This window comes from Spermophilus citellus, assembly GCF_964194105.1.
Source record: "Spermophilus citellus genome assembly, chromosome: 9".
NCBI lineage: Eukaryota > Metazoa > Chordata > Mammalia > Rodentia > Sciuridae > Spermophilus > Spermophilus citellus.
The window spans coordinates 99,535,176-99,562,345 of record NC_138191.1 but is presented as its reverse complement, the minus strand read 5'-3'; the positions used below and the strand labels follow the sequence as shown (position 1 = coordinate 99,562,345).

General features: G+C 36.3%; 1 protein-coding gene and 1 pseudogene across 3 annotated transcripts in view; one reads left to right on the top strand and one right to left on the bottom strand.

Annotated features, from left to right (window-relative positions):
* LOC308655947 (uncharacterized protein C1orf185) overlaps positions 1-27,170 on the top strand; it is a gene marked incomplete at its 5' end in the record, with an annotated part of 164,989 nt that overhangs the window by 125,623 nt on the left and 12,196 nt on the right. Inside the window, one exon of one of the 2 annotated variants that reach the window (XM_081306441.1) lies at positions 599-734. The exons of the other annotated variant lie outside the window; for it this stretch is intronic. Within the exon in view, the coding sequence (XP_081162567.1) occupies positions 599-734 (136 nt within the window). The remainder of the gene's footprint in view (positions 1-598; positions 735-27,170) is intronic. 2 annotated transcript variants of the gene reach the window in all.
* LOC308656798 (large ribosomal subunit protein eL8-like) lies at positions 2,390-26,702 on the bottom strand (annotated as a pseudogene). The gene is made up of 2 exons: positions 26,540-26,702; positions 2,390-3,090 (listed from the first exon to the last, which is right to left on the bottom strand). The product of its transcript is annotated as a large ribosomal subunit protein eL8-like (transcript).

The following is a 27,170-nucleotide window of genomic DNA, read 5'->3' as shown; positions in this document are numbered from 1 at the left end:
ATTTCTTAAATCCTTAAGTTTATAATAACTGTTTGAAACCACATTCCTTTGTACTTAACTATCTGCCTTTGATCAGCTGAGTTTTTACTTGCCACTTTATTATTTTTAATCCTTCCTCATTTGCTTGCGGTTGCATGGATAATAAAAGATCACAGGTACTCTTCCTTTGTAAGTCATTAATTTCAATTCAGTTTCCTTCTTACTTTTTTCCAGAGATATTATTAAATACCAAAAGTGACCAATGAAATTCATTTAATTTTCTTTGCTATGAAAGACAAATTTATAAAAAAGGCTAATTAACATTAAAGTCAACTGGTTATCTCACAACCAGAAAAAAAGTGACTCCTGGTTAATACTCAAACTAGAAATATTGACCCTTTATAATTAGCTTAATTTATATTCTATGAATAAAATAGATATAATAAAATCTAACATGTTAGAAGAAAGTATATAAATTGATGTGTGTTTTTAAAAATAAATATGCTGTAATATGTTTATTCTGATATTTAAACCCTTAGTATAAATATTAGAAATAATTATTTAATTGGTTTACAACCTATTTCATGTTTAATAATATTCTCTATAAAATATCTTTCAGAGAAATATTTCAAAATTCCAAATTTAAAGCAACTTGTGAGAGATTCAGGCAAAAACCATCAAAGGCAAAGATGAAATCTCATTCTCAATGTGTTTTTATTTCTCGAAATTTTCATACTGGAAGATTCCAATTACAGGTATGGTGTAATATTTTATACCAATCTTTCCAAAAATTTTGGTATTGTGTCATTAGCATTATTGTCTTTAAATTTGAAGGATTGGATAGCCACTGTTTTTTTAATGTTTATTTTTTAGTTTTTTTTAGGTGGACACAATATCTCTATTTTATTTTTATGTGGTGCTGAGGATCGAACCCAGTGCCTCATGCATGCCAGGCGAACACGCTACCACTTCAGCCACATCCTGAGCCCCACACTGTTGTTTTTTAATTTGAGGGACAATAGTATGAAGCCAAGTTTAAATTACCCAAGCTAGTTAGAGTTTATACTATAGGAAAACTGAAAACTTAAATGAAAATATATTCCATCTAAAGTTGCTTTTCTGTGCTTTTAGCCCAAGAACCTGCCTTCCCTATATTGGAATTGTTATAGGGCTAAAAATCATGGCATATGAAAAACTGAAAACAAAATTATCAGGCCAGTCAGAGGAAAAGAAATGAAGAGTTACTCGAATACCCACATAACCCAATCAAACCAATTGAAATTGAATTCAGTTTGCCAAAGAGCTGTTAGCCTTTTATTATATCCCAACCCTTGGGCCCCTCTATTGGGGATGATAAGTATCCTTCAAGGGGCTTGTTTAGTACAAGTGAGAAAGGCAAACCATAATTTACTTTGTGCTATATGAGAAGTGTCAAAACAATGTTATGTGGACAAAGGTAAAAAAAGCAGAGACTAGTAGAAATTTGAAACTGTGATACAGCTAAACAAAACAAATATATCAGTGGTCATAGAGCATTAATAGATAGTGACAAACTGATAGGATGCCAAAGTTTCACTCTGCATCTAGAGTACTGAAGTCAATCGCTTCTCGGCCTTTTGGCTAAGATCAAGTGTAGAGTACTGAAGTCAAGTTGAACTCAGTGTTGGTTCATTTAATAAACATTTTAGTGCCTTTTATGTGGCATTGCTAATTTTGCCATCGAGCCTATTTGTAAACAAATAAGATATGAGCCTAGCCTTAGAGAGAAGAAAACCATACAAACTAATAATTACAACACTGTGATAAGAACTCACAAAGTTTTAAGAGTGCAAACAAGGAAGTCTGAATTGAGGAGGGCTTCAATAGAAGATCTTTTGAACTGGGTTTTGAGAAATGAATGAAAGTTTGCCAGGAGGAAAGGGAACAAAGGAAATATTTTGTTCAAAAGTAAACGTTACCTTTCGAAACCTAGGGTTCATAGAAGGGAGAGGTAGGAAACAACTTTGGAGTTAAGATTTAATGGAACTCCTAAGAATTTTGGATTTTGCTCCTTTGTCTATACAAATCCACGGAAAGGGATTACAGGATCATGGTCAAGAGCATATATTGTAAAGCCAGATTCCACATATTTAAAACCAGGCTCTACAACTACTTTGTAATCTTAGGGAAGTTACTTAACTTCTCTGTGTCTGTTTGCCTATGTTTCTGAAAAGTGAGAATAATTTCCCCTCCACTGAGTTGTTGTGGGAGTAAATGAATTAGTATGTGAAAAGCATTCAGAAAAGTGAGCACCATGGAAGTACATTATTACTATTACGGCAGGGTTTCTCCCCGCCCAAGAGGACAATTTATTATTTTTATGTACAGAAACCCAACAGTGTACATTTATCCCACTTTAGTGGCAAGTTCTTTATTTAGCCTTTGCCTTTTCCAGCTTGGCAATGACAACCACGGGTTTTGGACCCAGGATGTTGCCTCCCCATATGGCTATGGACCTCATATCTGTCAATGTAGTTGGTTCTAATAGCTTTCACCAGCTTAGCCAGAGTTCCTTTGTCTTCCAAGTTAACCTGTGTGAACGCACAGTGATGCATGTCTTCCTGTGAACCAGACGTCCCAGCCTGACCTTCCCTTTGATGATGCAGTAAGGAACTCCCACCTTGGGACACTAATTTTGCCAAGCAGGAAGGGCAGGAAGACAACTAGCTCCATGGGATCCACGACATGTGCAATCACCACCAGCTGACCCCTTGCTCCAAGGACCAGCGGTCTCTTTGTAGGGACATCCCCTTTGCCAGCAGCTTTCTTCTCAGCCCAAGCCAACAGCTTCTGCTTCTTGCCCTGCTTCATCTCTGGTCTGTACTTGTGGGCACGCTTAAGCTGCTGGGTGACTGTTAATAACCCCTTGCCGCTGCAGCTGGATGTAGCGGGGCCATTTTACAAAGCGGGTAAGGTCCCTTTTGGGCTGGATGTCCTGTCCTATGCCAAAGTTCTTCAGCTTCTTCTCCAACAGTGGGTTCACCACCTTCTTGGCTTTCTGCTTTTTGACCAGGGTGGAGGCCTGGGCCACGTTTTCCCCCTTGGCCTTCTTCCTTTTGGCATCTTGGGCGGCTGGAGGAGAAAGAAAAGAGAAAGAATTGTCTGCTGCAAGATATTAAGCAGATGAATATAAAGATCAAATTAATTCAGAAGGTTATTTGCTCTGACTTTCAAATGAAGGAGTTTGAAGTAAAGATTGCATTGCAGAGGAAAATATTGTTTCTATGTGTCTATTTGATATTTATTTAATTTATTGAGCATTTTGCTAGGCATTTGGCTGGGTACTAGTGATATAATGATGCCATCATATTTAATGGTGGAATCACCACCAAATAGAAAATTACAAAACTGTCAGAAGTGAAATTTTAAGTAGTTTATTATTCATTCAACAAATATGTGAAAAGCAGGGGGCGTTGTTTTAGGCAACCGGGAATTTGGTGATAAACAAGTGAGAATATTCCCTGCTTTTACAAAGTTCATGGTGTAGTGGGAGAGAGAATGTACAAGTAGACATAAAATTTTCAGGAATATTTTTAAAAATATTTTCAATTGATAAATATTTTTATCATTTATGATATACAACATTTGTTTTGAGATTGTATATACACTGTACAATAGCTACATTAAATTAATAAATATCTGTGTTACCTCACTTATTTTTTTTATTTTTGGTGAGAACACTTAAATCTACTCTCAACAGTTTTCAAGAATATAATACATTGTTGGTAACATAGTCACCATGTAGTACAATAGATCTCATGGACTTATTCCTCCTTTTTAACTGAACTTCTCTGTCCTTTCATCCACATCCCTACAAGCCTCCCACCACTCCCCGGGCCCCTGGTAAATACCATTCTACTCTCTTATTCATGAGTTTGATATTTTTAGATCCTGTGTATGAGTGAGGTCATGTGGTATTTGTCTTTTTGTCCCTAGTTTATTTCACTTAGTTTAATATCTTCCAGGTTCATCCATGTTGTCACAAATGACAGGGTTTTCTTCTTCTTTTAAGGCTTTTGGTCAGAATTCTTAACATCCAATGATAGGAACCCCATTAAAATTATAATAAGAAAGTTTTAATAGAACAAAAATATGTGAAAAATAATAACAGAACTATAATAGAACAAAAAAAAAAGAAAGAAACAAAAAGAAATGCTGACCTCAGCCATAAAGCACTTTCAGTATAAAAAGCCTCTTTCATTGAGTCTCTCTTTTTTTCTTGTCTCAATTTCTGCCTCTATATTAAGCTCAACTCCTACTAGAGATAGATTGTTCTATCCATCCTCTGGCAGGAGGATGAAAAGTATAGCAAAAATATGGCTTCATATAATAAAGATCTAGAGCCTGATTATTTATTTATTTATTTGTTCTAATTAGGTATATATGAATATGACAACAGAATGCATTTTAATTCATTGTAAACAATTACAGCACAACTTTTCACTTCTCTGATTGTAGATGATGTAGAGTTTAACCATATGTGCAGTCATACATGTGTCTAAGGTAATGGTGTCTATCTCATTCTACCATCTTTCCTGCCTCTCTCCTCCCTCCCCTTTGCCCAATGAAAGTTCCTCCATCCCCCCCCCACCCCATTGTGGATCAGCATCCAATTATCAGAAAGAATATTCAGTTTTTGGCTTTTTGGGGATTGACTTACCTCATTTAGCATGATATTCTACAACTCCATCCATTTACCTGCAAATGCCATAATTTTATTCTCTCAATGCTGAGTAATATTCCATTGTGTATATCTACCACAGTTTCTTTATCCATTCATCTATTGAAGGGCACCTAGGTTGGTTCCACAGTTTAACTATTGTGAATTGAGCTGCTATAAACATTGATGTGTAGAGCCTGATTTTTTAAAAAAGCTTTTATTGTGAAGTAATACACACCTACAGAAGAGTATGCACACACATAATTTAAAATAGATTTTTTAAAAGATAGGGTCTCATTATATTACCCAGGCTAGCCTTAAACTTCAGGGAACAACATATCCTTCTGTCCCAGTCTTCCAAGAAGCTGGAACTATAGGTGCACACTATCACACCTAGCTTATAAATGAGATTTCTAATACATGTTACCCAGAATAAGAAATAGAACATTACCAGCTCCTTTGAGGTATCCTGAATCTCAAATCTCTCACAAGTTATTTCTTATTTCTCCAGTGAAAGATCTTCTAGTCTGTAAATGCACTTAACCATTTTCTTGTTTTCCTTTATAGTTTTACTATTAATGTTATGGATTCCTGAACAATATGTTACCAAATTTTATACTTTTTGGGTTCCATATCTAATGTTCCCTTTATGTCTAGTATTACATTTATGAGATTCATCAAACTTGATGCACATAGTCACAGTTCATTATTTTTACTATTTGTTATTCTGTTGTATGAATATATCAAGTTGTATGTGGTAGATATTTGGGTTATTTTCAATTGTTTCTCCAGGAACTTTTCTATAGAAACTATGTTGAAAACTAGAATTGCACCAGGCATGGAGGTACATACCTGTAATCCCAGCAGCCTGGGAGGCTGAGGCAGGAAGATCACAAGTTCAAAGCCAGTCTCTGCAATTTAGCAAGGTTCTAAACAACTTAGCAAGACCCTGTCTCAAAATAAAAAAATTGAAAATAGGAGGCTGAGGTTGTGGCTCAGTAGTAGAGTACTAGCCTACCATGTGTGAGGCACTGGGTCCTATTGTCAGCATCGCATATAAATAAATGAATAAAATATAGGTCCATCAACATTTTAAAAAATTTTAAAATAAAAAAGAAATAAAAAGGGCTGGGGATGTGGGTCAGTGGTTTAGTGCACCTGGGTTCAATCCCCAGTACAATTTTTTAAAAATTGTTTTTAAACTAGAATTGCTGAGTCATGGATTATTTGCATGTTCAACATTATTTTATAATTCTTTATTTTTAAAAGTAGTTTTATTAGTATACATGTAAAAGATCATAAATTGCTTTATATATTCAACAAATATTAATATTTAAGGCTTGTAATTTTTTGACAATCTAATGAATTTGTAATACTATCTCACTATAGCACTTTGTTTTAGTTTTTTAACATGTGTTGTTGTTGTAGTTGTTCTTTTGGAGACAGGATCTTGCTATATTGTCCAGGCTAGTCTCAAACACCTGGGCTCAAGTGATTCTCTTGCCATTGCACCCATCTTAGTTTTGTTTTTTTTTCTTTAAGTATATATTATTATTATTGTTATCATCATCATCATCATTATCATTAGCTATTTTAGGTCCACAGCAAAACTGAGCAGAAAGTAAGTACATAGTCCATATACCCCTTGACCCCACACATGCACAGCCTCTCTGTCAATACCCTGCACCCAAGGTATATTCATTACAACTTGTAAACCCACATTGACATCATAATCTAAAATTCATAGTTTACATTTAAGGTTCACTTTGAGTATTATGTAGTCTGTCCGTTTAACAAATGTGTAATGATATGTATCAGCCATTATGTTATTATACAGAATAGTTTTACTAACCTAAAAAACTTTTGTGCCCCTCTAATTTATTTCTTCCCTTTTTACCCTCACAGCCACTGATTGCTATATTGTTCCCATAGTCTTTGCCTTTTCTAGAATGTCATATAATTGGAATCATATACTATGTGGTCTTTTCAGATTGGCTTCTTTCACTTGGGAATGGCTTTAAGCTTCTTTCTTTCTTATCTTTTCATGGCTTGTTAGCTCATTTTTTTCCAGCACTGCATAATATTCCATTATTTGGATATACCACAATTTATCCATTCACTTATAGAAAGACATCTTGGTTGCTTTAAAGTTTGGGATAATTATGAATTAAGCTGCTATGAACATCTATGTGTAGGTTTTTGGGTAGACATAATTTTTCAACCCATTTGGGAAAGTACCAAAGAACATGATTGCTGAATCATATTGCAAATGTGTATAGTTTTGTAAAAACTGCCAAACCATCTTTCAAGGTGGCTGTATCAGTTTGCATTCCCACCAGTAATGCATGAGAGCTATTGTTGCTGCACCTCCTTGCCAGCAATTAGTGTCATCAATATTTTGGATATTCCTGATTCTAAAAGATGTCTAGTGGTATCTCATTTTAAGTTACAATTCCCTGATAAACATTTTTGTGTGCTTATTTGTCAATTGTATATTTTCTTTAATGAGGTGTCTGTTCAGGTCTTTTGCTTATTTTTTAATCAGGTTACTCATTTTCTTATTGAAATCTAGAAAGTTCTTTGTATATTTTGGATAACAGTCCTTTATCCGATAATGCTTTTTGCAAATATTTTTCCCCAGTCTGTGGCTTTTCTCATTCACTTTATTGTTATCTCACTATAGTTTTAATTTGTATTTTTTCTGCTAAAAAAATGAGGCAATTGTCTTTTCTAAAGTTCACTGGATACAATTATTTCCTCTTATATAAAATGCCAGCTATCTTTTTACTTTTTTCCTAATAGGTTTTTTTGTCTTTTTATAACACTTTGAAAGGATCATTCATTCTAGAAACTAAACCTTTTCCAGTTATGGTAATTTTAATATCTTCATCCATTTTGTAGTTTTTCTTTGCATTATTTTTATGATGTGTTTTTTTTAATTAATAAAATTATACTAAGTCTACTTTGTGCTCTATAAATGGATGACATGTTTTTACAACGTGGTTTACTGAATATTTGAAGCCCACATTTGAGATCTACTACTCAAAAAGAAAGATTCCTTTCAAAATATTACTGCTCCTTGACCATGTACCTGGTCACCCAAGAGCTTGGAGATTAATGTTTTCATGCCTAATACAACATCTGTTCTGCAGCCCATGAATGAAGGAGTAAGTTCACCTTTTAAGTCTTATTATTTAATAAATATATTTCATAAGGCTATAGCTGCTATAAATAGCAATTCCTCTGGGAGATCTGGGCAAAGAAAATAGAAAACCTTCTGGAAAGGGATCACCATTCAAAATGCCATTTAGAACATTCCTGATGCAGGGAAGGAGCTCAAAATATTAGCATGAAGAAGGGGGGAACGAGTTGATTCCAACTCTCATAGATGACTTTGAGGGGCTCAAGACTTCAATGGAGAAACTAACTATGTAATAGAAATAGCAAGAGAACTAGAATTAGAAGTAGAGCCTAAAAAAGAGCCCGGCCCCTCCCCCCTCTTGCTTTCTTATTGATACATATGACCCTTCTGCGCATAGCTGATTTCCTTTTCACTTCTCCACCATGTTGGGACACAGCCATATTGTGGCACCATGCTGTTTGAACTTTATAGTCATCAGAATCATGAGCCAAATAAAGTTCTCTACTATATAAAGTACCCAGGCTCAGTTATTTTTTTTTTTATTGGTTGTTCACAAAATTACAAAGCTCTTGACAAATCATATTTCATACATTAGAATCAAGTGGGTTATGAACTCCCATTTTTACCCCAAATACAGATTGCAGAATCACATCGGTTACACATCACATTTTTACATACTGCCATATTAGTGACTGTTGTATTCTGCTACCTTTCCTATCCTCTACTATCCCCCCTCCCCTCCCCTCCCATCTTCTCTCTCTACCCCATCTACTATAATTCATTTTCCTCCATAACCTCTTATATGCAATTTTGTATAACAATGAGGTCTCCCTCCATTTCCATGTGATTTCCCTTTTTTTCTCCCTTTCCCTCCCACCTCATGTCTCTGTTTAATGTTAATCTTTTCTTCCTACTCTTCCTCCCTGTTCTGTTCTTAGTTGGTCTCATTATATCAAAGAAGACATTTGGTATTTGTTTTTTAGGGATTGGCTAGCTTCACTAAGCATAATCTGCTCTAGTGCCATCCATTTCCCTGCAAATTCTGTGATTTTGTCATTTTTTAGTGCTGCGTAATAGTCCATGGTGTATAAATGCCACATTTTTTTTATCCATTCATCTATTGAAGGGCATCTGGGTTGATTCCACAGTCTAGCAATTGTGAATTGTGCTGCTATGAACATTGATGTGGCAGTATCCCTGTAGTGTGCTCTTTTAAGGTCTTCAGGAAATAGTCTGAGAAGGGCAATAGCTGGGTCAAATGGTGGTTCCATTCCCAGCTTTCCCAGGAATCTCCATACTGCTTTCCAAATTGGCCGCACCCGTTTGCAGTCCCACCAGCAGTGTACAAGAGTACCCTTTTCCCCACATCCTCGCCAGCACTCATTGTTGTTTGACTTCATCATGGCTGCCAATCTTACTGGGGTGAGGTGGTATCTTAGGGTGGTTTTGATTTGCATTTCCTTGACTGCTAGAGATGGTGAGCATTTTTTCATGTACTTGTTGATTGATTGTATGTCCTCCTCTGTGAAGTGTTTGTCATGTCCTTGGCCCATTTGTTGATTGGGTTATTTGTTGTCTTATTGTCTAATTTTTTGAGTTCTTTGTATACTCTGGATATTAGGGCTCTATCTGAAGTGTGAGGAGTAAAAATTTGTTCCCAGGATGTAGGCTCCCTATTTACCTCTCTTATTGTTTCTCTTGCTGAGAAAAAACTTTTCAGTTTAAGAAAGTCCCATTTGTTGATTCTTGTTATTAACTCTTGTGCTATGGGTGTCCTATTAAGGAATTTGGAGCCCGTCCCCACAATCTGTAGATCGGAGCCAACTTTTTCTTCTATCAGACGGAGAGTCTCTGATTTGATATCTAGCTCCTTGATCCACTTTGAGTTGACTTTTGTGCATGGCGAGAGGAGGGGATTCAGTTTCATTTTGTTGCATATGGATTTCCAGTTTTCCCAACACCATTTGTTGAAGATGCTATCCTTTCTCCATTGCATGTTTTTAGCTCCTTTATCAAATATAAGATAGTTGTAGCTTTGTGGATTAGTCTCTGTGTCCTCTATTCTGTACCATTGGTCCACCCGCCTGTTCTGGTAGCAGTACCATGCTGTTTTTATTACTATTGCTCTGTAATATAGTTTGAAATCTGGTATCGCTATACCACCTGATTCACACTTCCTGCTTAGAATTGTTTTTGCTATTCTGGGTCTTTTATTTTTCCATATGAATTTCACGATTGCTTTATCTATTTCTACAAGAAATGCCATTGGGATTTTGATTGGCATTGCATTAAACCTATAGAGAACTTTTGGTAATATCGCCATTTTGATGATGTTAGTTCTGCCTATCCATGAACAAGGTATATTTTTCCATCTTCTAAGATCCTCTTCTATTTCTTTCTTTAGGGTTCTGTAGTTTTCATTGTATAGGTCTTTCACCTCTTTTGTTAGGTTGATTCCCAAGTATTTTATTTTTTTTTTAGGATATTGTGAATGAGTGTTTTTCCTCATTTCCGTTTCAGAAGTTTTGTCGGTGATATACAGAAATGCCTTTGATTTATGTGTGTTGATTTTATATCCTGCCACTTTGCTGAATTCATTTATTAGTTCTAGTAGTTTTTTTGTAGACCCTTTTGGGTCTTCTAGGTATAGAATCATGTCATCCGCAAATAGTGATAATTTAAGTTCTTCTTTTCCTATTTTTATGCCTTTAATTTCTTTCGTCTGTCTAATTGCTCTGGCCAGTGTCTCGAGAACTATATTGAATAGAAGAGGTGATAGGGGGCATCCCTGTCTTGTTCCAGATTTTAGAGGGAATGCCTTCAATTTTTCTCCATTCAGAATGATGCTAGCCTGAGGCTTAGCATAGATAGCTTTTACAATGTCAAGGTAAGTTCCTGTTATCCCTAGTTTTTCTAATGTTTTGAACATAAAGGGATGCTGTACTTTGTCAAATGCTTTTTCTGCGTCTATCGAGATGATCATATGGTTCTTGTCTTTAAGTCTATTGATGTGGTGAATAACATTTATTGATTTCCGTATATTGAACCATCCTTGCATTCCAGGGATGAATCCTACTTGATCATGGTGCACAATTTTTTTGATGTGCCTTTGTATCCGATTCACCAGAATTTTATTGAGGATTTTTGCATCTAGGTTCATTAGAGATATTGGTCTGTAGTTTTCTTTCTTTGAGGTGTCTTTGTCTGGTTTCGGAATCAGGGTGATGTTGGCCTCATAGAATGAATTTGGAAGAGCTCCCTCTTTTTCTATTTCCTGAAATAACTTGAAAAGTATTGGTATTAATTCTTCTTTAAAGGTTTTGTAGAACTCCGCTGTATACCCATCCGGTCCTGGGCTTTTCTTGGTTGGAAGTCTTTTGATTGCTTCTTCTATTTCATCTATTGATATTGGTCTGTTTAAGTTGTGAGTTTCCTCCTGACTCAGTCTGGGCAAATCATATGACTTAAGGAATTTATCGATGTCTTCACTATCTTCTATTTTATTGGAATATAGGTTTTCAAAATAATTTCTAATTGTTTTCTGTATTTCTGAAGCATCTGTTGTAATATTGCCTTTTTCATCCCGTATGTTAGTAATTTGAGTTCTCTCTCTTCTTCTCTTCGTTAGTATGGCTAGGGGTCTGTCGATCTTATTTATTTTTTCCAAAGAACCAACTTTTTGTTTTGTTAATTTTTTCAATAGTTTCTTTTGTTTCAATTTCATTGATTTCTGCTCTGATTTTAATTAATTCTTGCCTTCTGCTACATTTGCTGTTGTTTTGCTCTTCCTTTCTAGGGCTTTGAGATGAAGTGTGAGCTCATTTATTTGTTGGTTTTTCCTTTTTTTTTTGAGGAATGACCTCCAGGCGATGAATTTCCCTCTTAAAACTGCTTTCATTGAGTCCCATAGATTCCGATATGTTGTGTCTGTATTTTCATTTATCTATAAGAATTTTTTGATTTCCTCCTTTATGTCTTCTGTAACCCATTGATCATTCAGTAACATATTGTTCATTGTCCATGTGATGTAGGATTTTTCCTTCCTTCTTTTATCATTGATTTCCAGTTTCATTCCATTATGATCTGATAAAGTGCATGGTATTATCTCAACCCGTTTATATTTACTGAGGGTTGCCCTATGGCATAATATATGATCTATTTTTGAGAAGGTTCCATGTGCTGCTGAGAAAAAAGTATACCCACTTGATGATGGTTGATATATTCTATATATGTCAGTTAAGTCTAGGTTATTGATTGTGATATTGAGGTCAATAGTTTCTTTATTCAACTTTTGTTTGGAGGATCTGTCCAATGGTGAGAGAGGTGTGTTGAAGTCACCCATGATTATTGTGTTGTGGTCTATTTGATTCTTGAACTTGAGGAGAGTTTGTTTTATGAACGTCGCAGCGCCATTATTTGGTGCATAAATATGGATAATTGTTATGTCTTGTTGGTGAATGGTTCCTTTTAACAGTATATAATGTCCTTCCTTATCCCTTTTGATTAACTTAGTCTTGAAGTCGATTTTATTCGATATGAGAATGGCCACCCCTGCTTGCTTACGAGGACCGTGTGCGTGGTATATTTTTTCCCAACCTTTTACCTTGAGCCTGTGTATGTCTTTTCCAATCAGATGTGTCTCCTGGAGGCAGCATATTGTTGGATTTGTTTTTTTAATCCATGTTACCAGCCTATGTCACTTTATTGGAGAGTTTAAGCCATTAACGTTTAGAGTTACTATTGATATATGGTTTGTACTTCCTGCCATGTTTGATTATTTATCTCTTTTTTTTCTAATTTAATTTGTTTCTCCATGATTAGCTTTCCCCCTGTCCTCTGTCTTTACCGAGGCACTTCCCGCTGATGGTTTTGGTTATTGTTTTTATTTTCTTCCTCGTGTAGAGTTTTGCTCAAGACGCTTTGCAATGCTGGTTTTCTGGCTACAAATTCTTTTAGCTTTTGTTTATCATGAAAGATTTTTATTTCGTTCTCGTATCTGAAGCTTAATTTTGCTGGATACAGAATTCTTGGTTGGCATCCATTGTCTTTCAGTGTTTGAAATACGTTGTTCCAGGATCTTCTCGCTTTCAGCGTCTGTGATGAAAAATCCGTTGTTAACCTTATTGGTTTACCCCTAAATGTAATCTGCCTCTTTTCTCTTGTAGCTTTTAATATTTTCTCTTTGTTCTGTATATTGGATATCTTCATAACAATGTGTCTTGGCGTTGGTCTACTGTGATTTTGTGTGCTCGGTGTCCTGTATGCATCTACAATTTGTATATCTGTTTCCTTTTTTATTTCTGGAAAGTTTTCTGTAATTATTTCATTCAGCAAGTTACTCATTCCCTTGGCATGAATCTCTGTGCCTTCCTCTATCCCGATGACTCGTAAGTTTGGTTTTTTTAAGTTATCCCAAATCTCTTGGATGTTTTTCTCGTGATTTTTTACCGGCCTATCTGAGTTGGCTAGACTCTTTTCAAGATGATATATTTTGTCTTCATTATCTGACGTTCTGGCTTCTACTTGCTCCACTCTGTTAGTGATACTCTCGATTGAGTTTTTAATTTGGTTTATCGTTTCCTTCATTTCTAGAATTATTATTTGATTTTTTTTTATAATCTCTATCTCCTGATAAAGATGCTTAACTTCTTCTTTTATCTGTTTATGTAATTCATTTTCAATGTGATCTTTAAGGTTCCTTTCCATCTGTCTAAGGTGTTCCTTGAGTTCTTTATATGGCCATTTTTCTGATGACTCCAGGTCCTCCTGAATATTTAGGCTGTCCTCCATTGTTTGTACTCCTTTTCTTCCTTGCTTTTTTATGCTCATGATACTTCTTGTTCTGTTTGACTGCTGAGTTACTGTTTACTCTTATAAATTTATTTGATGCTTGGGAGGAGAGGTATTAGAAGTGAAGGGAAGAAGTCACTAAAGAGAGTGAGTGTAGGCAGGTAGAATTCAAGAAAGGGGGAATAAGAAAATTGAAAAGAAATGAAAAGACAAAAGAAAAAAAAGTGAAAAGAAAGAAAGAAAAAACGAAAAAATAAAAATTTAAAACAAACAAAAAAAATTATAATGATAATAAAAAAATAGAAATTGAAGTTTAAAAAATAATAGTAATAATAATAGAATAAAAAGAATTAAAAAAAAGAAACCATTAATAAGAAAGTTAAAGAACAACAACAACATCAACTACAAAAAGTGAGAATAAAATAAAAAAATACTAATAATAATCATTAAAAATAATAATAATAATAAAAAATGCAGTCATAGAGCTCGATTAACTTCTCTTCCAGTAGGTGGAGCTATGCCCACTGGGCCAGGCTTCTCCTCTTGATAGGTGGGAACCAATCACTGTGCCTCAGCTCTTCTTCCCAGACTGTGCGGGTCTCCAGTCCTGAGTGCCTAGGTCCTTCTCTTGTGGTTCCTCAATCCAGGCCCCACTCACCTGTGACGCTTACCACAATACTGGCTACACGCCGGGTCCGCTGCTCCTGGGAGCCCTCTTTTCATGGATGCCTGGGCACACCCTTTCTGTTTGCCTCCCTCGGACCCTAAGTTTGTAGGGCTTGGGGCTGAGGACCCCCAGCAAGTTTGTTTGCCCTCAGGTAGCAACTCCCCTGGTAGCTGGTGCAAGGGACCTCTGTTGTCAGCCCTGGTGGGAGCGATAGCCAGGGGTTCTGAGCCACTAGTCCCACGTCACTCCTGATTCCCTGGGTCTGGCTATGGTGCTCAGTTGGCTTTTACCTCTGTGAGATCAGGTGGGCCAACTAGTTATTTCAGCAGGATCGTTAGTGCTGAGTCACGAGAAGCAGGTGAACCGGGGCTTGAATGCAGCAGATTCGTGCTCAGTGTGTGTTTTCTGAGGGGCCCAAAGTGTACGCCCTAGCTCCACATCAGCTCAGCATTGCCTAGTGATCCTGAGCAAACAGGCTTTAGATAATTTACAGCTCCCTATGCCCGTGCAGTTGAAGAGGTCAGAGACTTGATCTCTCTGCGCCTGCCGCCATGTTAGACCTCCTCAATGATATTCATGTTACCCTTACAGTTTCCTGGCATAAGCAAGATCTTGGGGTTATACAAACTGCTGCTTGTGTTTCCAGTCCAGTTTTCTAGAACTGAAACCCTGCTGCCGTCGCCTCCACCTCTGGGCCGCGCTCTTGGGCGCCGCGCTTGTCCGCGACCTTAGCAGCGCCGCCACGGCCTCCGCTGCTCCTCGGCCCGGTGCCTAGCTCCCGGGGCCCAAGCGGCTGCTGCCGCGGCTCTCCAGCCCCTTCCTTCAGAGCACGGGTCCCCTCGCAGGGGGATGCCGAACGACCCCAGAGCAGGCTCTGCCCCAAGGTGCAGCAGGGAACAGGCGACCGAGGCACTTGAGGCCGTGGTCCAGCCTTCGGAGGACAGGGCTCGGCACGCAGCCCAGTTCCAGTCTCTAGATGCGGCAGCTGGACCGTGTAGACAGGGCCATCAAGACAGCATGCAGAAAGCAAATGGCGGCTCCCGCGTGGTGGATTTTCGGCCCCGAAACCACAACCCAGCCAACAATTCCAATCCACTTACTCTCCCTGTATAGACAATATTCAAAAAAAAGGCGGGGTGTACTGAGCTTTCTTTGCCTCAGGTACTTACAATCCACTGCTGATTACCCATTCAGCTTCTCTGCTGGGAGCGAAGTGAAAGAGGAAGCAGATGGGCGCAAAGCGCCCGCAGCTCTGAGCAGGAAAGCGTCCGGGAGCCAAGCGTCTCTTTGTTTTTTCTGCTGCTTGGCAGGGTGGTCCACTACAGATTAATGGTGAAAGGAGCTCTAACAAGCTGCGCGAAGTCTCGATTAAAGCCGCTGCTCTGAGCACCAGGCTCAGCACTTCAGCAACCCTCGTACGCAGCGGCCATCTTTTCCCAGGCTCAGTTATTTTGTTAGAGCCACAGAAATTAGACTAAACTGGGCACAGTTGCACATGCCTATAATCCCAGCAACTCAGGAGCCTAAGGCAGGAGGATCACAAGTTCAAAGCCAGTTTTATCAACTTAGTGAGGGCCTTAGTAGCTTAGTGAGATCTTGTCTCAAAATAAAAGATAAAAGGACTGGGATGTGGCTCAGTGGTTAAGCACCCCTGGGTTCAATCCCCAGTACCAAAACCAAAAATATAAACCATATAATTTGCTCATTTAAAATATATGCTCCAAAGGCTGGGAATGTAGCTCAGTGGTAGAGCACTTGCCTAGTATGTGTGAAGCTCTGGATTTAATCCCGAGCACAACAAAAATAAAGAAAGAAATAAAACATAATTTGAGGCTTGGGACATTGCTCAATGGTACACACTTAGTATGCACAAAGCCCTGGGTTCAATTCCCAGCACCACAAAAATATATAGTCTATGTGGTTATGACTATAGTCACAGAGTTGTAAAACTATCCCCACAATCAATTTTAGAACATTTTTTTATTTAAGACCCCCCCCCCACACACACACATAAACATACTCTTAGAAATCACCCCTTCCTCATTACCTCCCATCCATCATAGGCCTAAACAACCACCATTTCACTTTCTATGTCTATATATGTGCCCATTCTGGGCATCCATTATAAATAAAGCCATACCATATATGGTCTGTTGTGTCTGGCTTCTTCCACTTAGCGTGTTCTCAAAGTTCATCCATGTTATAGTGCTTACTATGATATAGTACTATATCCATGTTATAGTAAGTACTTCCTTCTTTTTATGACTGAAAAATATTCCATCATACGGATATATGACATTTTGTTTATCCATTTATTGCCCATTGGACTTTTGAGTTATTTCCATGTTTTGGCTATGTGAATAATCTTGTTATAAAAATTTATGTGTAAATTTTTGTGTGAACATGTTTTTTAACTTTCTTGGGAGTATACCTAGGAAAAGAAATTCTAGGCCATATGGTAACTATTTTTTAATATCTTTATTTTATTAATTTATTTTTATGTGGTGCTGAGGATCGAACCCAGGGTCTTGCATGTGCGAGGTGAGCGCTCTGCCGCTGAGCCACAACCCCAAAACCCATATGGTAACTATTTTTAACTGCTAAAGAACTATCAGACTATCTTCTAAAGCACCTGAACCATTTTATATGCCCACTAACTGTGTATGAGGGCCCCAATCTTCCACCATTTAACATTTGTTATTATCAATCTTTTATAATGATAAGCATTCTTGTGAGTGTCTGGAGTATCTCATCATGATCCTGATTTACATTTCCTTAAAGGATAATGACACTGAGTAATATTTCATCTGCTTATTGGATATGTAAATTCTTCTTGGGATTAATGTCTGTTCAGATTCTTTGTTCTTTTTTAAACTTGAGTTGTCATTTTATTACTAAAGTATTAAGAGTTGTCTTCATCTTCAAGATATGCATCCTCTGTTAAATATTCTGTTTGTAAAAATGTTTTCTCATTTCATGAGTTTTAATTTTTTTTCTTTTTCTTTTTTGCCACTGAGCTACATTCCCAGCCCTTTTTATTTATTATCTTTTCATTTTCTAATGGTGTTCTTTGAAGAACAAAAGTATTTCTTTTTCATGAGTCCACTTTTTAAATTTTATTTTTATGCTTTTGGTGTCATATCAAAAAAGGCAGAAAATACAAGGCATGGTAGTATACACCTGTCGTCCCAGCTACTCAGGAAGCTGAGGCAGGAGGATTGCAGGTTTGAGGCCATCCTCTGCAACTTAGGGAGACCCTAAGTTTCCTGTCTCAAAATAAAAAATAAAAAGGGCTAGGACTGAGCTCAGTCAGTGGTAGAGTGCCCCTGGATTCAACCTTCAGTATTTAAAACAAAACAAAACAGTTTTTTAATCAAAGGTCATGGAGATTTATGCATGTTTTTTAAAGTTTAACAGTTTTTGCTCTTACTTTAGATGCTTGGTCTGTTTTGAGTTAGTTTTGTGTATGGTACGAGATGTGACTTCATTTGATTGCATGTGGATATCTGGTTGTCTCAATAACATTTGTAGAAAAGTCCATTTTTCCCCATTGAATTTTTTTATATTCTTGTTAAAAATCAGTTGACTATAAATGTGAGTACTTATTTTTGAATAATCAGTTCTGTTCCATTGGTCTAGTATGTCTATTCCTATGCCAGTACCACACTGTCTTGATTACTGTAGCTTTGTAGTATATTTTGACACCAGGAAAGATGAGTCCTCCAACTATGTTCTTTTTCAAGATTGCTTTGGACTTCAAGTATTATCATTCACACTTATATCCTTGATCCATCTTCAGTTAGTTTTTGCATAAATGTGTGGGTTAAGACAAGATATACTAATATACTTTCATATCAACAGTGTATGAGAGTTCTCTTTCTCCAATTTTAATTCAGATTGATTTTTTGAACTATTGTCTAAGCAATATTTGTTCAAGGGGTTATCCTTTCTCGGTTGAACTGCTTTTGCACCTTTGTGAAACATCTGTTAGGCATACGTGTATGAATGTGTCTCTGGGATCTCTATCAGTTCCATTGATCTGTACATCTATCCCTCTGCCAATAACACACTGTAATGATATAATAAGTCTTAATCATATGATTTCTCTAAATTTTATTCTTCTCTTTCAATATTGTTTTTAATGTGTCTTGTTCTTTTGTTAGTACACATAATATTTGAGGTAATTTTACTCCAGGTTGAAAAAAAAATCTTCTTGAAGTTTTAATGTAAATTACATTTAGTTTATAAATTTAGAGAGCTGTGCCATCATTACTATAACTGTTGCTTATATTGACCTGTGTTTTGTGATCTTCATAAATAATTTATCACTTCTAGTAGTTCTTTTGTGGGTTCTGTAAGGTTTTCTTCATACACAATCATATCACATATGAAAAAACATGTTTTACTTATTTTCCAATATTTGTGCTTTTTTTTCATACTGTATTGGCCAGGATCTCCAGAATAATGGTGAATAAGTGTGGTAATAACAGTTATCCTTGTTATATTATGATCTTAAAGAGAACACTTTCAGCTTTTCATCACTAAAATAGGGAGTTAGCTTCAGGATTTTTGTAGATGGAATATTGTCAGGTTGAAGAAGTTCTCTTCAGGTCCTAGCTTTTTCATTTTGTTTTTCTTAAATCATGAAAGGGTGATGAATTTTGCCAAGTGCATTTTCTGCTCCATTGAAATGTTTGCATGAGGTTTTTTTCTTTAATTTTTTATGTGAATTACAGTAAATTTCAAATATTAAACCAACCTTGTAGTTCTGGAATAAATCTCACTGGATCTGATTAACTAGTATCTTTAAAAAAAGTTTTTCTTTTAATATTTTTATTTGTAGATGGACACAATACCTTTATTTTATTTATTTATTTTTATGTGGTGCTGAGGATCGAACCCAGTGCCTTACACGTGTCAGGCAAGTGCTCTACCATTGGGCTACAGTCCCAGTCTCTGATTAACTAGTATCTTTTAAACAATCTTTCCATCTATGTTCCTGATGAATATTGTTCTGTCATTTCCTTATAATATCTTTATTATATTTTGACATCACAATTATTCTCGTCACAAAATGATTGGTAAGGAAGTGTCCTCTGCTTCACTTTCTGAAGAATTTTATTTTAAAACATATTTTAGGGCTGGGGATGTGGCTCAAGCGGTAGTGCGCTCGCCTGGCATGCGTGCGGCCCGGGTTCGATCCTCAACACCACATACCAACAAAGATGTTGTGTCCGCCGAGAAATAAAATAAACAAATAAATAAATTCTCTCTCTCTCTCTCTCTCTCTCTCTCTCTCTCTCTCTCTCTCTCTCTCCCCCCCCTTCCTCTCTCTTAAAAAAAAACATATTTTATATTTAATTGACACATAGTAGTTATACATATTTGTGGGGGAACAATGACATTTCAATACTTGTATACAACATACTGTTATCAGATTAAGCTAATTGGCATTTCTATCACCTTAGACATATAAAATTTCTTTGCGTTGTAAACATTAAAATCCTCTCTACTAGTTAGTTTGAAATATTTAAGTAACTATTGTAGACCATAGTTATCCTACCATGCAATGGAACAGTAAAAGTTATTCTTTCTATCTAACTGTATCCAGGAACACATTAACCATTCCCTTTCTACCCCACCCTCCCTTACGCCCCTCTCAGGCTCTGGTAATCACTATTTTATCCTCATTGAGAACAGCTTTTTAGGTTCTACAAATTAGTGAGAACATGCAGTATTTGTCTTTCTGTGCCTGACATTCAACTTAACATATCTTCAGTTGGATCCATGTTGCTGCAAATGACATGAATTCATTTTTTAATGGCTGAATAATATTTCATTTTGTATATGTATATGTATATATATGTATATATATATATATATGTGTGTGTGTCACTGTATATATATATCACATTTTCTTTATCCATTCATTTATCACTGGGCACCTATGAATATTGTGAATAGAGCTTCCAAAAATATGCAAATGCAGATGTCTCTTTGACTTCAATTCCTTTGCATATATACTCTGTATTGGACTGCTATATCATATGATAGTCTTACTTCTAGTTTTTTGAAGTACTTCCACACTGTTTTTCATAATAGCTATACCAATATACTTTCACATCAACAGTACATGAGAGTCCTCTTTCTCCAATTTTAATTTTTTTGTCTGTTTTTATAATAGCCATTTAAGCTGGAGTGAGATAATATCTCACTGTGGTTTGGGTTTGCATTTTCCTGATGATTACTGATGTGGAACTTGTTGGTCATTTGTTTTTTTAAAATTAATTTTTTATTTACATATGACAGCAGAATGCATTACAATTCTTATTACACATATAAAGCACAATATTCATATCTCTGGTTGTACACATAGTATATTCACACCAATTTATGTCTTCATACATGTACTTTGAATAATAATGTCCATCACATTCCACCATCTTTTCTAACCCCATGCCCCCTACCTTCCCTCCTATACCCCTCTGCCTCTCTAGGGTTCGTCTATTCCTCCCATGCTCCCTCTCCTTACCCCACTATGAATCAGACTCCTTATATCAGAGAAAACATTTGGCATTTGGTCTTTGGGGATTGGCTAACTTCACTTAGCATTATGTTCTCCAACTCCATCCATTTACCTGTGAATGCCATGACTTTATTCTCTTTTATTGCTGAGTAATATTCCATTGTGTATATATGCAACATTTTTAATCCATTCATCTATTGAAGGGCATCTAGGTTGGTTCCACAGTTCAGCTATTGTGAATTGTGCTGCTATAAACATTGATGTGGCTGTGTCCCTGTAGTATACTGTTTTTAAGTCCTTTGGGTATAGAATGAGGAGAGGGATACCTGGGTCAAATGGTGGTTCCATTCCCAATTTTCCAAGAAATCTCTATACTGCTTTCCATATTGGCTGCACCAATTTGCAGTCCCACCAGCAGTGTATGAGTGTACCTTTTTCCCCGAATGCTCACCAACACTTATTGTTGTTTGTCTTCATAATAGCTGCCATTTTGACTGGAGTGAGATGAAATCTTAGAGTGGTTTTGATTTTCATTTCTCTGATTGCTAGTGATGATGAAAATTTTTTCATATATTTGTTGATTAATTGTATATCATCTTCTGAGAAGTGTCTGTTCAGATCCTTAGCCCATTTATTGATTGGGTTACTTGTTTTTTTGGTGTTTAACTTTTTGAGTTCTTTATATACCCTAGAGATTAGTGCTCTATCTGATGTGTGAGAAGTAAAGATTTGCTCCCAAGATGTAGGCTCTCTATTCACCTCACAGATTGTTTCTTTTGCTGAGAAGAAACTTTTTAGTTTGAGTCCAACCAATTTATTGATTCTTGATTTTAATTCTTGCACCAAAGGAGTCTTATTAAGGAAGTTGGGGCCTAATCCCACATGATGGAAATTAGGGCCTACTTTTTCTTCTATTAGACACAGGGTCTCTGGTTTTATTCCTAAGTCCTTGATCCATTTTGAATTGAATTTTGTACATGGTGAGAGATAGGGGTTTAATTTCATTTTGTTGCATATGGATTTCCAGTTTTCCCAGCACCATTTGTTGAAGAGGCTATCTTTTCTCCAATGCATGTTTTTGGCATCTTTATCTAATATAAGATAATAGTAATTTTGTAGGTTAGTCTCTGGTCCTCTATTCTGTACCATTGGTCTACCAGTCTGTTTTGGTGCCAATACCATGCTGTTTTTGTTACTATTGCTCTGTAGTATAGTTTAAGGTCTGGTATAGTGATGTCACCTGCTTCACTCTTCCTGCTAAAGATTGCTTTAGCTATTCTGGGTCTTTTACTTTTACAGATGAATTTAATGATTGCTTTTTCTGTTTCTATGAAGAATGTCATTGGGATTTTGATTAGAATTGCATTAAATCTGTATCGTGCTTTTGGAAGTATGGTCATTTTGATAATATTAATTCTACCTATCCAAGAGCAAGCTAGATCTTTCCATCTTCTAAGGTCTTCTTTTATTTCTTTCTTCAGGGTTAGTTTTCATTGTATAGATCTTTCTTCGTTAATTCCCAAGTATTTTATTTTATTTTTTGAGGCTTTTGTAGATGGGATAATTTTCCTCATTTCCTTTTCTGAAGATTTTTCACTGATATATAGAAATGCCTTTGATTTATGGGTGTAGATTTTATATCCTGCTACTTTGCTGAATTCATTTACTAGTTCTAGAAGTTTTCTGGTGAAACTTTTAGGGTCTTCTAGGTATAGAATCCTATCATCAGCAAATAGTGGTGATTTGAGTTTTCCGTTCCTAATTGTTTCCTTTTAATTTCTTTCATCTGTCTAATTGCTCTGGCCAGTGTTTCAAGAACTATGGTAAATGGAAGTGGTGAAAGAGGGCATCCCTGTCTTGTTCCAGTTTTCAGAGGGAATGCTTTCAATCTTCCTCCATTTAGAATGATGTTGGCCTGGGGTTTAGCATAGATAGCCTTTATGGTGTTGAGATATGTTCCTGTTATTCCTAATTTTTCTAGTGTTTTGAACATAAAGTGGTGCTGTGTTAGAGTCTGTAAACAAGTCAGGATGGTGCCTGGCATTTTGCCAGAGAAATGTTAGAGTCTGTAAACAAGTCTGGATGGTGCCTGGCAAAATGCCAGAGGGAGTGGTTTGTGAGGTAAGGCCAGCGAGCCATTAAGTGTGGAGATTTCTTATTGGTTGACTGATGTATCTAGTTTACGCTAATTAAGGTAAGCTGTGTGGAATGTATAAATACCTCTGTTGTCCACAATAAATGGCTTCCACTCCTGCTGTATCAATCTACACAAGTTGCTCGTCACCCCCTGGTTATTTTGCTGCAGCCAGACTGTGGCAGTGCTGTATTTTGTCAAATGCTTTTTCTGCATCTATTGAGATGATCTTATGGTTCTTATCTTTAAGTCAATTGATGTGATAAATTACATTTATTGATTTCCATATGTTGAACCAACCTTGCATCCCTGAGATGAATCCCACTTGATAGTGGTGCATAATCTTTTTGATATGTTTCTATATTTGATTTGCCAGAATTTATTGAGAATTTTAGCATCTATTAGAGACTTAGGTTGATTAGAGATATTGATCTGAAGTTTTCTTTTTTTGATGTGTCTTTGCCTGGTTTTGGAAACAGGGTGATATTGGCCTCATAGAAAGAGTTTGGAAGTGCTCTCTCTTTTTCTATTTCCTGAAATAAATTGAAGAGTATTGGTGTTAGTTCTTCTTTAAAGGTCTTGTAGAACTCGGCTGTGTATCCATCCAGTCCTGGGATTTTCTTGGTTGGTAAACTTTTGATGGCATGTTCTATTTCATCACTTGAAATTGATCTGTTTAAATTCTGTATATGATCCTGATTCAATTTGGGAAAATTATATGACTCTAGAAATTTGTTGATGCTTTCAATATTTTGTATTTTATTGGAGTACAAGTTTTCAAAATAATTTCTAATTATCTTCTGTGTTTCTGTAGTGTCTGTTGTGATATCTCCTTTTTCATCACATATATTAGTAATTTGAGTTTTTCTCTCCTTCTCTTTGTTAGCATGGCTAAGGGTCTGTCAATTTTATTTATTTTTTCAAAAAAAATTTTCAAAAAACCAATTTTATTTATTTTTCAAAAAAACTTGAGTACAAGTTTTCAAAATAATTTCTAATTATCTTCTGTGTTTCTGTAGTGTCTGTTGTGATATCTCCTTTTTCATCACATATGTTAGTAATTTGAGTTTTCTCTCTCCTTCTCTTTGTTAGCATGGCTAAGGGTCTGTCAATTTTATTTATTTTTTCAAAAAAAAACAATTTTTTAATTCTGACATTTTTTTCAATTGTTTCTTTTGTTTCAGTTTCATTGATTTCAGCTCTGATTTTAATTATTTTCTGTCTTATACTGCTTTTGGTGTTGATTTGTTCTTCTTTTTCTAGGGCTTTGAGATGTAATGTTAAGTCATTTATTTGTTGACTTTTCTTCTTTTAAGGAATGAACTCCATGCAATTAACTTTCCTCTTAGAACTGCTTTCATAGTGTCCCGGAGATTTCAATATGTTGTATATGTATTCTCATTCACCTCTAAAAATTTTTAATCTCCTCCTTGGTTTCTTCTGCAACCCACTTGTTCATTCAATAGTATATTATTTAGTCTCCAGGTGTTGGAGTGGATTTTATTTCTTATTTTATCATTGATTTCTAATTTCATTCCATTATAATCTGATAGAATGCAGGGTAGTATCTCTACTTTTTTATATTTGCTGAGAGTTGCTTTGTGGCATAGTATATGGTCTATTTTAGAGAAGGATCCATGTGCTGCTGAGAAGAAAGTGTATTCTCTCATTGAAGGATGAAATATTCTATACATGTCAGTTTAGTCTAAGTTATTGATTGTATTATTGAGTTCTATCATTTCTTTGTTCAGCTTTTGTTTGGAAGATCTATCTAGTGATGAAAGAGGTGTGTTAAAGTCACCCAAAATTATTGTGTTGTGGTCAGTTTGACTCTTAAACTTGAGAAGAGTTTGTTTAATGAATGTAGACACTCCATTGTTTGGGGCATTTATATTTATAGTTGTTAAAGTCTTGTTGGTGTATGGTTCCCTTGTGCAGTATGCAGTGTCCTTCTTTATCCTTTTTGATTGACTTTAGCTTGAAGTCTACTTTATTTGATATAAGGATGGAAACCCCTGCTTGCTTCCACAGTCCATGTGAGAGGTATGAATTTTCCCAACCCTTCACCTTCAGTCTGTGGATGCTTTTTCCTATGAGATGAGTTCTTGGAGGCAGCATATTGTTGGGTCTTTTTTTTTTTTAATGTGACTAAATGTGACTTGGTTTCTCCTCTGATTAGATTTTTCCTTTAGTATAATACCTCCCTCTGCTGATTTTCATCATTGTTTTTCATTTCCTCTTCGTGGAATATTTTGTTGAAGATGTTCTGTAGTGCAGGCTTTCTATTGTAAATTCTTTTAATTTTTGTTTATCATGGAAGGTTTTTATTTCATCATCAAATCTAAAGATTAGTTTTGCTGGATATAAGATTCTTGGTTGGCATCCATTTTCTTTCAGAGTTTGGTAGGTTTCTTCACACTCTTCTGGCTTTGAGGGTCTGAGTTGAAAAATCTGCTGAGATACAAATTGGTCTCCCCCTATATGTGATCTGATTCCTCTCTCTTGCAGTTTTTAAGATTCTATCCTTATTCTGTATGCTAGGCATTTTCATTATGACATGCCTTGGTGTAGATCTGTTGTAATTTTGTATATTTGGTGTCCTGTAAGCCTCTTGTATTTGGTTTTCCATTTCATTCTTCATGCTTGGGAAATTTTCTGATATTATCTCATTGAAGATGATTGTGCATTCCTTTGGTTTGAAGCTCTGTGCCTTCCTCTATCCCAATAACTCTTATATTTGGTCTTTTGATCTGTCCCACAATTCTTGAATGTTCTGTTTATGGTTTCTCCACTGTGTGATCAACTTTATTTTCCAGATTGTATATTTTGTCTTCATTACCTGACATTCTTTATTCCAGGTGATCTAGTCTCTGTTGATTATGCTTTCTATTGAGTTTTTATTTGATTTATTGCATCCTTCATTTCAAGGATTTCTGACTAGTTTTTTTTTCAGAGTTTCTGTCTCTCTCTTGAAGTAATCTTTTTTGCTACCTGTATTTGTTCTCTTATCTCTTTGTTGAAGTGATCAAATTTTTGCCTGTATTTGCTCATTTAGGTTATTCTTTAATTCACAGATCATTTTAATTATGAACCTTCTGAACTCCTTCTCTGTCATTTCATTGACTTTGCTGTCCATGGGTTCTGTTGTTATAGTGTCCTGGTTTGTTTGGGGCACTTTCCTCCCTTGTTTTTTCATTATGTCTATGTGTCTTCCTGGACAGTGTGGATCTGAGATATTACTGTTTCTTCCCTATATTCTTGTAGTACCCATGCAGATTGTCCATACCTCACCTTGAAGTTGGGCTTATAGACCCTGCTGGTGTACCTCAATGTATGCTACTGCATCTAAAGGTGGTGGTGGCAATAGCTGAGGTAGTTAAGATGCTCCAAGATGGAAGCAAGTCTTACAGAGATAGGGCTGAAAGAGTGGGCCTCACACTCCCTTTGGGATGCCTGCTCTGAGATGCAGCTGCTTCTAGGCCCTGTCTGCTGTCAAAAAGTTAGGGGTTACTGCATTAGGAAGGCTATGGCAATGACTGCAGTGTCCCAAGATGGAAGTGGATTAGACTTAGGCTCCCAGGTGGGGGAGGGTGAACTCAGACCTACACTGGACCTGAGTCCTGTGCAAGTCAGTGTGGGTGGTCTGGGCTCCCCCAGTAATCTACTGGTCAGAAGAGGTGGTCCTGTGCCAGAGGCTGGGCTCTGGCAGATGCCTGCAGGTAGAGGGGTGGACCCAGGCCTACTGTGAGCCTCGGTCCAGCACATGCTGGTGTGGATGGATCTGGACCAAAGTGCTTGACCTCCCACAGTAGTCTGCTGGTTGGAAGAGGCAGTCAACCATTTGTATATGTTCCTTTGAAAAAGGTCTATTTAGGTCACTCAACTTTTTTTTCTGTGAGGTTTTGAGTTGCTTTTATATTCTGGAAATCAATCTCTGGTCAGATGAATAGTTTAAAAATACTTTCTCCATTTTTGTAGATTTTCATTTGACTGTTTCTTTTGCTGTATAGAAGCTTTTCAGTTTGATGTACTCCCATTTGTCCATTTTTGCTTTTGTTGCCTGTACATTTGAGGTCATATCTAACACTTCTTTTTCCAAACCAATGTCCTAAAACACTTCTTTATATTTTTTTCTAGTAGTTTTATGTCTTAAACTTAAGTCTTTGGTCCATTTTGATTTAATTTCTGCATATGGTAAGAGACAGAGGTACATTGTTTCTTTTTAAATATTTT